Raw genomic sequence first — 11,441 nt, 5'->3', positions numbered from 1 at the left:
TTAGTATTCTTTCCCCTCTTATGCCCTCCATTTTCATTTTAGTTAAAGAGAGAGGAAGAATGAGTGTTCATGAATTTTTTTTTTAAGGGTGAATTATTATTTTGTGAGCTGAAAATGAGTTATTAACGATTCCGACTCATTGTTTATTTTAATTATTAAAACATGAACAATTACATTCCGTTAAAAAAAGAATGAAGTGACTATTTCGCATGTTTAAAGTGTAAATTTTGTAGATTTAAAATAAAATTGTCACTTTAAAATTTTCCAAATTTGTTATCACTGAGCTTGAATCATTAATCCGTCAAAAGTTGATCACTTTTTATCGTAAATATCTATTTTAAAAAAGTATTTATCCCATTTCCTTAAAATTCAATTAATTTGATTAATAAGATGTTGAAAATTTTAGAATTCAAAGGAAATTTTTTGTGTAAAAATAGAAATTCTCAAAAGACAATCTCAATGAAAAATACAAAGCATAGCAAAACATCTTACATGGAGGAAAACAAGTTCCGGTATTTTTGTCAAGGTTGAGAGAGACACGCGGAAACACAAGCGGATTTAATGAGAGTGGCTCCTACCCCACACGTGGGGTTTCTTGTGTTCCATGCAGACCAAACCCAACCCCACAAGACTTCAAAAGAAGAGAGAGAGAGAGGTGTCAGTCTCAAAGTAAGGACTCTGACCAAGAGAGAGAGAAAGAGAACCGTGTGGGTGTTCTCATCTTTATTGTTTTTGTTTTTTTCTTTCACAGGCACATAGAAAACCCCCTTCTTTCTCTATAAAACAAACCCCACTTAGGTGAAAATGGGTTTTAAAAATATATTTTTCTGTGATTCTCTTCTGATCAATCTCTCACTTTTTGGATTCACAGAAGGGAAAAAAAAATTGGGTTCTCTTTGTTTTCTAATCAAAATCAAACCTCTTTTTCTTCTTTTGTATCAGAGATACAGAGGAGAAACTAATTGGGTTCTTGCATTTTTCTCTGTTTTTTTTTTTTTTTTTTCTTAACTGAGGCCTTTAGAGGGTTTCTTGTTGAAATGAGTTCAAAACATCTGCAATTCTCCACTATGTGTCAGAAGAGTGATGGTGAAGTTTATATCAGAGGTTTTGAAGGCTTGGGCTTTCCTCCTCCAACGCCTCAATCTTGCTTCCCTCCTAGTTTTGGGGGTTTAATTTCTCAAGGAGAGAGAATATGTAAAAATGCTGAACTGGGTTTTCAGATTTTGAGCTCTGATGAGAAAGGTTGGAACTTTCAGACCTCTGAGGGCAGGGGTATAAATGGAAATGACGATGGAACTGAAGGGTATTTTGGGAATCAAAAAAATGGGATGTGCATGAACCAAGGTGGTGAGGAAGATGAGAGCTTTATAGTAGGGAAGGAATATGAGAGTGGGCAGTCTAATAAGCTCTGTTCAAGAGGGCATTGGAGACCATCTGAAGATTCCAAGCTTAAAGAGTTGGTCTCTCAATATGGCCCACAGAACTGGAATCTGATTGCAGAGAAACTTGAAGGAAGATCAGGTAATAAAGTCAACAAAAATAGAGAAAAATGTTTGATTGGTTGATCTTGATCATGCATGATTTATGAATTTTTTTTTTTTCTAATTGGCAGGGAAAAGTTGCAGATTAAGATGGTTTAATCAGCTAGATCCAAGGATCAATAAGAGAGCTTTTAGTGAAGAAGAAGAAGAAAGACTGTTGACTGCTCATAGATTATATGGTAACAAATGGGCTATGATAGCTAGGTTGTTCCCAGGTAGGACTGATAATGCAGTTAAGAATCATTGGCATGTAATCATGGCTAGAAAACATAGAGAACAATCAAGTGGTTATAAAAGAAGAAAACCCTTCTCTTCTCAAGCCCTCAATAAAAAGATGGAGATGATCACCAATCAAAACAATGCATGCAGTGAGTCAACCATTACAAATAGTTCTTCTAGCAGAGTTCATCCTAGTTTGATCACCACAAATAGTCCTCCCCAACCCTATGAATTTCAAATGGGTATTTTTTTTTCTCTTTTATATTTCAATTTTTTTTTGTTCTTTTAACATATATAGCTATTTAGTACAAATGGGTTTCTTTTTATTTTTTATTTTTTTGGGATTGTAGGTTCATCTGAAGAAAAGATGGTGGGTTTGAGAAGCTTTGAGAAGTTGGAAGGTTATGGTGATGGCTTTTATCATCCTAAAGGCATGATGATGATGATGGGTGTGGATCAATCTGGTAATTCAGATTCAAATTCTGATGTCTCAGCAACTGAATCAGTGGCCAACAATATGAAGAATCTCTATAGAGATGGAGAAATTGAGAATAAGTGTGAGAAAATCAGTTTGTCCTTCATTGATTTTCTAGGAGTTGGAGCCACTTGAGAGAGAGTAGATTTTAGTGAGGAAATAAGACAGAAAGGGTTGGCAACTTGGCATTGAAGGTGATCTCTTTCAATGGAGAGGCAAATCTTATTGTCTAATGTACAGTTATTCCAAAAAGAAAAAAAGAAAAAAAGTAGATAAAAAGATAGGAAGAAAGAGAGAGATTAAGGGGGATGGAAACAATTTTGTTGAACAGAAGAGAAGACCCACTATGACTAATTATGCTTAGTTATAGTTCTTATTTCACCTTGTTGTTTGGACTTAGTTTCCATTTTGTTAATCTATCCCAAGTTCTCTTGATTGATTACTTTGCTTATCTTACAAGAGATTGTCAATCTTCACTCTTCATTACTTGCTCTTGTGTGTGGTCCATGGAGTTTACATTTACATTGAATAAGGAGTAAAACTAAATGTGAACTTGTGAAGTGTGAATCTTTTAAGATTTGCTTACTTTTTATACAAAAGTTACCCAAAGTTTCTTTTTCCCAAATAAGGGAAATGCTCAAGTGTTTTATCCTTGCTAAAGAAATTTGGGTTGTAAAGTATATCTTTGAAAACAACCTCCTTGAAACAAATTGTGTTGTTAAGAAAACAGGTGCAATCGAATAAGGAAAACGAATCGAAAAACAAACCCAAGACAAGATGCAAACACACAAAGAAACATAAAGATTTTATGTGATTCTCTTAAGATTGAGGTACATTCATAGATCACACCGATTCCACTATGAAGAGAAAACTCACAATTACTGATTACAATCTTTCAAAGTGAGAAATATAAATGCCCTGGGAAACTTAATCACAACGTGAACACGTGGCGTGATTTACAATACCTCCTTGTTGACCAATACTATCAGGCTCCACAAACCACAATATGTGCTTCATATAATACCAAACAAAGGATTCTTAGGTAATAATGTTCCTTGAGAAATCTTAGCAATATATTTGGCCAAATAATACCATTAAATTATGTCAGAAAAAAAAAAAAAAAAAAACCACCTCCTCATACCATTATTGTTTTTATTTGATCTTAATTACAGAACTCGTTGATTGTTAAGATTTGGGCTAGAATTGCTGATCCCAGGTCCAGTTGTCTTACGGCACACTTGCCTAAAACTTGTCTAGATTGTGGCAGGAAGTACCAAAGTTATAAAAACTGGATAGAATTTAAAAGCAAGATAGGATTCATGTTGCCAATCACAAATAAATAATCGTTCATGGTTAATAAGATCTCAATTCAAGAAATTAAGTTCATGGTTACTTGGGTCATACAGACTCTAAGATCACAATTTAGGAAACCAAGTAGCCATATTAGGGGATCCCTCCATAGTCACAAAATTCTCTGAATTTTTCTGAAAATTCATGAAATTCTCAGAATAAGAGATCACCTAATTAATTATTTATGGATCAATCATCTAATATAATAATATGACAATATTTTAATCTTTCAACCTTAAAATCTTATCTTCTTTGACTCTCAAATCTCAGGACTTCTAGGGAGGTTAAAGATGATAAGTTTTTGGAATTAAGAAACCCATAAACGTCATTTGTATAATCTCCTAAAAAAAATTCTGATTTTTTTACGGAATTTTTCCAAATACCTGAATTTACCAAACTGACGCCCACCCCCACCGCACCGAATAATTGCCGAATCGAAACTTGGTTATTTCTGAAATACAAATTTTTTTTTTTTTTTGGCAGTTTACACTGCAATACTATTGAAACTATTGACCATTTTTTTCATTGAATTTGAAAGATTATTGGGCAATCTGATTGCAACCCAGAGATGAATTGTTCATTATAAGCACATTTTAATTAAAATTGAATTTCATTGTCAACCATTTAATCACCTTTTTCAGATGAAAGATTCACTGAATCATCACTAGTTTTCATTTTCCTCTATGTTCAAACTAAGACTAGTAATGACCATTTTCAAGAGACGTGACCAATCTGCAACCAAACAAATTTTCAAAAAGGGAAAAAAAATAAAAAGAGAGAAAATGAAAGAGAGCAGTTGAAAAACATAGATAGAAAAGAAAAAAAAATAAAGCTGTGTTTGGATGGAGAGAAATGGAGAAAAAAGAAGAGAAAATAAATGAGCTTCTCTCTATTTCTCTTGTTGGGATTGTTAAGCGGGGAGAGTAGAGAAAAGAATTGGAGAGAGAAAAAAACAGGTGAGTTTTCTTTCTCTCCAAAAAAAATAGAGAGAATCGGAAAAAAATCCTTTTAAAATATTTTATAATTCCAACTCTACCCCTATATCTTTTAAGATATTTTAAAATGCGTCGTGATCATCTGACTACCCCACATGACAAACTCAATCAACTACCTGACATGACAAACTCGAAAATCGTTACTCTATGCTCCTCCCTATACACAATTCTCTCGGGATACATTTTTTTATGGGAAAATGCAATTGTATATACCGAGGAACACAAATCAACGATTTTTAAGTTTGTCACATCAGGATAGTTGATTGAGTTTGCCACTTGGGGTAATCAGATTATCATCATTTTTTTAAATTTTCAAAATTGCCCCAAATTCTCTGAATTGACATGCTTAAATCACATGGGGTCAAAGATTCTCATCTCTTACCCTTAACAGTTTAGTTGATATAATGGTTAATGTGACTTCTGATGGAGAGATGGTGGCTTTGGTAAGTCATGGCATGACATACTCCCCTTTATTGTTGAAGACTTATTAGGGTGGTTTTATTAAGGAAAATGTTGAAATGACAAAAAGTATTTACTGCGATTCTCACAAATTTGACAAGCAATGTGCACATAATAATAAATGTGTTTCCTCGTGATACAAGTAAAAATCATCTACGGTTATGTATGCACGTCCACGTTAGAATTGTGAGAATCACAATAAATCCTGTGTCATCTCAGCACGACTCTTTTATTAAACAAGGATAAGGTGTTAAAAGGATAGTCCAACATCTTTTATGCGAGTCCAATCCGTACAAGACAAGGTAACCCTCACCTTGTGATTATAGTTTTGAGGTTGAGTTAGGCCCATGGACCTTAATATGATAGGAGAGTTGAGCCCGTCTGGGACTATCCTTCCAACATAAGGGGTATTTAGGATATGAGAAATTTTATTAACACACCAACTTTTACTTGCAACACACCAATGTTTTTTAAAATTAAGTTATGAATGTATTGGTGTGTCATAAGTAAAATTGGTGTGCTAATAACATCTATCTATTTTAGTCTAAAATCATAATCATCTTACGAAAATGATTGATTCTGGCTAAAAGTTGACTAATTTTACGAACATGTGATCAACTTTTAAAGTATGGTCTTTTCCTTATAACATTAAAAGTTGGTGTGTTAATACCATCTCTCCATTAAGTTGGAATAAAGTTACACAAAACCATACTTTTTCAACTTTTTTACAAACTCTACATTTGCAAAAGCATTTATTTTTAAATGACATGTTTCCCCTCAGATATAAGGATTGAGTATATACCATATTTCTTGCATCTCTAGCTTTCTCTCTTATCTTCTATGTTTTTATTCTTAATCAAGAAGTCTAATATTACGGCAATGTATCAACCTTGGTGTATTTAGAACAAATGCGACTCTCCTAAGACTTACAAGATTAATATCTTTATATGGAAAATAAAACAAATTTTTTTCATAGACGCTCCCCCAACTTGGATTAAGCTTCATAGACCCATCATATCATTCTTCCTATCTTTGTTGTGTACCAACATTCTTGGACACTTTTCACCATATTGTCATGCAAAGCTCTCTTACATAAAGGCATGGGGTTTGGTCATTGCACATAGGGGTGTACATTGGATCAGGCCAAATCGAGAATCGAACAGAATCAAGGCATTTCAGATTGGTTTTTAGCTTATCAATTTGATAATAATTCACAATTTTAAAAAATCGATTGATTCAATTTGGTTCTCTATTCAAAAAGTCCTAAAATCGAACCGAACCAAATTCATTATACATATAGGGGAATGTTAACGTCCAATATTTTATAGGGATGTTAGAATTGTTTAACACTTTTTTTCCAGTAATCCCCCTCTTCATATTGTTTTTTAGTGAAAAAGACAAATGTGTGTTGGTCTTTTACACAATAAATGTTTGTTTACATATTAAATGCTATGACTATTTAATTATTTTGAATTAATAACTTTTCTATAGTAAATGCTTTAACAATCAATACCAACATAATAAATGCATTTATTTTTTTCATTAAATGACAAAACGATGAGATGTATTAATGAAAAAAAAAAAGTGTTGGACAATACTAATATATATATAGGGTCAGGTTCAAGGACCATATGAGAAAACTTTCATTTTTCAAAATAAGGGTTAGAGATTTTGGATTGAGCTGATTTTTTGCAAGGATGGTTACTATGATGAGAAGATCATCCTCACAAAAAATCAACTCAATCAGAAACTTCTAAATCCATCAAAAGTTATTTACAAATTAGTGATAAAAATTGGTAAAAAATCGACGATCCACATTCTAAATCACTTTTAATGAGGTTAGAAGTTTCAGATTGGGCTGATTTTTTTTTTTTTTGGATGATCTTCCCATCATAGAGATCATCCTCACAAAAATCAGCTCAATCCAAAATTTCTAACCCCTATTTTAAAATTTTATTTACCGTCGAAAGTTTTCTCATATGGCCCTTGAACCTGACCCACATATATATATATATATATATATATAAAGGGCTTTCATTGTTGCTTTTTATATTCTAACAAATTTAATCACCAATCTAAGTGGTCTAAATGACATAGTCCTAACCATTTAACGAGTTTCAATTTTGAAAACAATCACTCATGCTATTAATTAGATAATTGAGATTATAGAGATATTAATATTATATGGGTCTTGTTTACGTATGCCATTAAGGCACATATTAAAGTGCAATAAATACATTTTGAAAATTAGATTTTATATCGAAAATGCCCTTAAATTTTTTTTTTACTAAAATACCCTCAATTCCAATTTTCAAAGTGTATTTATTGCACTTTAACGCGTGCCCTTAGGGCACACATTAACAAAATTCATATTATATTGCCAATGTCATTCTCTTTGTTGCGTCTTTTGATTGAAATTATTAATGATCATTGATTTTTTTAGCCGTAAGATTTGATAATTGGTACCTTGATATTTATGTTTAGTCCAAGATACTTTGTGGTGAATGTTTTGTCTAATATCGACTGAAATCAAAATATCCCATCATGGCAAATCTAAACTAGCACGAAACTTTGAACCTTGCCTATAACTTAATTGTTCAACATTTTATAAAATTTGCATTCTTTAAGTTTATGTTGTTGAATATGAGTTTACTTTTACCCAATTTCAAGATTAGATTACAATTCATGTTAGATAAAAAACTAATGATAGTTTGTGTTTCCATTTACAGCCATAAAAACTAGAGAGAGCAAATTATCATCCACAAATGGGTAAGTTAGAAGGGAAAGTGTTGTATTATTAATTATTTATTTGATCATGGTTTCAACTAAACCCATTTATAATTATACAATAAAATGCAAGTCCTATAGGCCTAATAAATATTATTTCCCATTTTAGTACTAAGAACTTTTGGGAATTAAAATTAATTAAATAAATAAAATTGAACTGTATTCTTAACAAGCTTTTTGATCTCATTTTATTACATGGTTTTAAAATTTGATTTCACATCTCATCTTGTTCATGTCAGATATCGAGTCTTATCGGACAAGTTTTTCGATACGTTTAAGATGTCTCGTTCAAAAATTTGAAAAATAAATGTGGGATTTTAAATTTTTTCTGAAAATTTGACTTGTCCATCCATCTCATCAATGCCTGATATCGAGATCATTCGGACAATATGTCTCGATCTCATACGAGTTTTGAAATCATGTTTTATAAAGTTAAATTTGACCTTATTAAATAAATTTGTAGAGAGAGAATGAAAAATTCTTCCTTCTCTCTTTCATCTCAACGGGAGCAGCGATGATAGGAAACCAATAATGACAAGGGGGGGTACCCTTGATGCTTGCTTGTTTGACTCAACTTGGACCAAAATGGGAAACTGCACCAACAGAATGGAAAGGACTAAGGAGGTGAAGGGCTGTCAATGGTCAGGTTCAGGCCGGCCTAGGTTGAGTCCAAAACCAGCCGTACCTTTGACCAGATATTAATTCTTATTGGGCCAATGTTGATTAAGCCCAAGTTCAATCCTAATAAGGTCTGAATTGATTTTAGGGTTTTATAATAGAGATAGAGTTTACTACGGCATGATCATCCTCTTTAGGGTTAAGGGAGATAAAAGAGAAAAAATAATAAAATTGAAGAGATATTATTAAGAATTAGAAGGTGACGTGCGAACACACATATATCTAAGGAGCTTATTTGTAATTTCAAATTTAATTAAAAGGTGGTTTTGAAAACTAACTATCATGATTTCAGGGACGTTGATTACAATTTCCTAGGTTTTTGAAAAAATTGAATTTGATTATATTAAGTTTAAATGTTAAGATGGGGTAATTTTGGTGTCCAATCACTTTTACTCCGCCTTCTCTCATTATAATTATAAAGAAGAGTGTAAAGGGGCACAGTTATCCTCTTTGGGGTTTAAGGGTCAAGGAAAAAGATAGTAAAGTTAGAAAAATACGATTGAAAAAGATGATAAAAGAAGAAAGATAGTAAAATTGGAGAGATTATTGAAAATGGTAAGGATGAGAGGAAAGACAATAAAATTGAAGAGATGAAGAGAAAATATAGTAAAGTAGTAGTTGGATTAGGACGTTTATTACCCACAAAATTGTAACAAAGTGGAACCCATTGTTGTCTTTTATTAGGTAGATTAAACCATTCACATTTTGAATCATTTAAAATATTTTCTATCAAAAATCAAAATTGGTCTAATCTACAATTCATTTGAAAAAATAAATATGGGTGTATATTTATTATTTTAACTATTTTTTGCTATAAAATCATACACCCAACTATATATATAGTAACCCACTAAGTGGTTCCTAATCCAAAGCTTGAGATCAAGGCCCTAACCCTTATTTGTTCAAGTAGCTCAAATTGGAGAGCCATCGAGTTAGTTGATAAGCACTTGAGTGTATCTTTATTTACTCAAAGTTCGAGATGGATAGTTTGAGAGAGATTTTAACCCGATTTACATGGTATTGGCACGTGTGAATGGGGGCGTGAGGTGCTCTTTCTCTCTTATATACAAAGCGTACAATGTAGTCTAGTATTAAAAAGTGGGGTATTTCTAGGGGTGTCAATGGGTCGATTCCTTTTTTGTTATGAACCAATAAATTTTCTCGATTCCGATTCTCAAATTGATGAATCCAATATTTGAATCGTAAAAAAAAAAACACTCCTAACTTCTCCTGCGGGCATATTCCGAACTTCTCTCTCTCTATTCCTCACTTAAAGAGCTAAAGCAACCAACTCGAGGACGATAGTCCCTCATGAATTCCCTCCCTATAGAAGGGAGAGTGGAGTTGATCAACGAATACTGCTCAACCCTTAATCAACGATTTTGTTCTCGGTTGTTATTTGTTCCTATCAATTCTAGTTTTCAATCAATTGAGTTCCAAGAGACCTGACTCTAATTGGTTCCAATAAAATGTGATCCAGGACTGTCTTATTGGTTCTTGAGATTTGAATAGGGCTATCAATGGGCTGGGCCAATTTGGGTTTGGATCTGTCCAAATCAGGAGCATAGGTCCAAGCCCAACCTTCATGAAATCGGGCCCATTTGTTGGCTGGTCCATATATTATGCATTTTGTATATAAATTACATTCAAAGCACTTGAAACCATGACCTTTTAGCAAGAAATTTTCAACAAACCATCTTTACAGAAGCAACCCATGACCTTCCATCTAGAAATACAAATGAATAATATATGGGCTAGCCCGCAAATGTTCATAGATCGAGCTAGATCCATCGGGCTTGGAGACCCAGTCTGACCCATTAACAGCCCTAGTTGTGATATCCGAGAGAAAAGGTTAAAAGAGCCTCTCTTGTATGTTTTTCATCTCATATGGTAAAAGTTCCCGACCATTGTCACCCATGGACATAGTCCATTGGGAGACGTCGGTGTGTGAAGTGTAGAGTGGACCCAGGAGTTTTCCCTTGTGGGGGTAACCAAGAGTAGAAATTTTTTTGAAGGGACAACTAAGAGTGAAAAAGAAAGAGTTGTGGGGGCAACTAAGAGTGGAATTTTTTTTTGTGGGGGCAAGTGCCCCTGCAACTCCAAGTGTAAATCCACCCTTGGTGAAGTGTCGTGACACTTCACAAAGGTGCTTTAATGATCATGAAAGGAATTCATCTATTGAGATAATTGATGTCATGGTTAGTTCTAAAATGGATTAAGAGGTGACGATTACTTGATACTTAAAAGAATTTTAGGGATGGACTAGTTGCACACCACCCAGTGCTAATTGCACTCCATCACAAAATAATAATAATCTCCTTGCACTCAGGGGCGGAGCCAGGATTTAACTCATGTGGGGGCAATGTAAGAGTGTAAGTTTTTTTGTGAGGGCAACGGAACTTGTAATTTTTTTTGTGGGGGCAACATAACAATGGAAACTGTTTTGTGGGGGCAATTAAGTGTGTAAGACAAATTGAGATGCAATAGTTCATTACTCCAAAAGAAGGTTTGAAAATTCTTATGGGGGCAAGTGCCCCCATTGCCCCCACTCTAAATCCGCCCCTGTTTGCACTCCATTTAGATGATTGCACTTCTTTTTTTTTCCCCAGTTCTTATTCAATCATACTCACATAAATTATTGTTGGTTCAATAATTTTTGAATGAAATACTTGGTCATATGACAAATATGATTACATTTTATACGAGCAAAGAAGATGAAGCCATGACACTAATTTTGAAGTGAAATTAGTAGGTTAAAATATAAGTTATGAAAAAAATAAAAATGTTTTTCAAGGTTGGTGTGCAACTAAACGATCCCTTATTTTATTTATACTATGGAGTTTGTGCCTTATTTGAGAGTTGTGGTGGATTTTAAGATAGGCTGATTGAAAATGGGGAAACATTTAAGTTGTGCACAGTATTCTAGACCCTCCATAC

The 11,441-nt window shown here is 33.4% G+C and overlaps 1 protein-coding gene across 1 annotated transcript; it reads left to right on the top strand.

Annotated features, from left to right (window-relative positions):
* Positions 1–784: 784 nt before the first annotated feature.
* LOC147383729 (uncharacterized) lies at positions 785–2,654 on the top strand. Its single transcript, XM_086425855.1, has 3 exons — positions 785–1,521; positions 1,613–2,002; positions 2,111–2,654. The coding sequence occupies exons 1-3, from the start codon at positions 1,038–1,040 to the stop codon at positions 2,368–2,370; spliced, it is 1,134 nt and encodes a 377-aa protein (XP_086281981.1). The 5' UTR covers positions 785–1,037; the 3' UTR covers positions 2,371–2,654.
* Positions 2,655–11,441: the final 8,787 nt, after the last annotated feature.

The sequence above is a fragment of the Akebia trifoliata genome, chromosome 15, assembly GCF_017979445.1.
Source record: "Akebia trifoliata isolate Shusen 1 chromosome 15, ASM1797944v1, whole genome shotgun sequence".
Lineage (NCBI taxonomy): Eukaryota > Viridiplantae > Streptophyta > Magnoliopsida > Ranunculales > Lardizabalaceae > Akebia > Akebia trifoliata.
The sequence above is the reverse complement of the archived record's forward strand: the minus strand, read 5'-3'. Positions and strand labels throughout refer to the sequence as shown.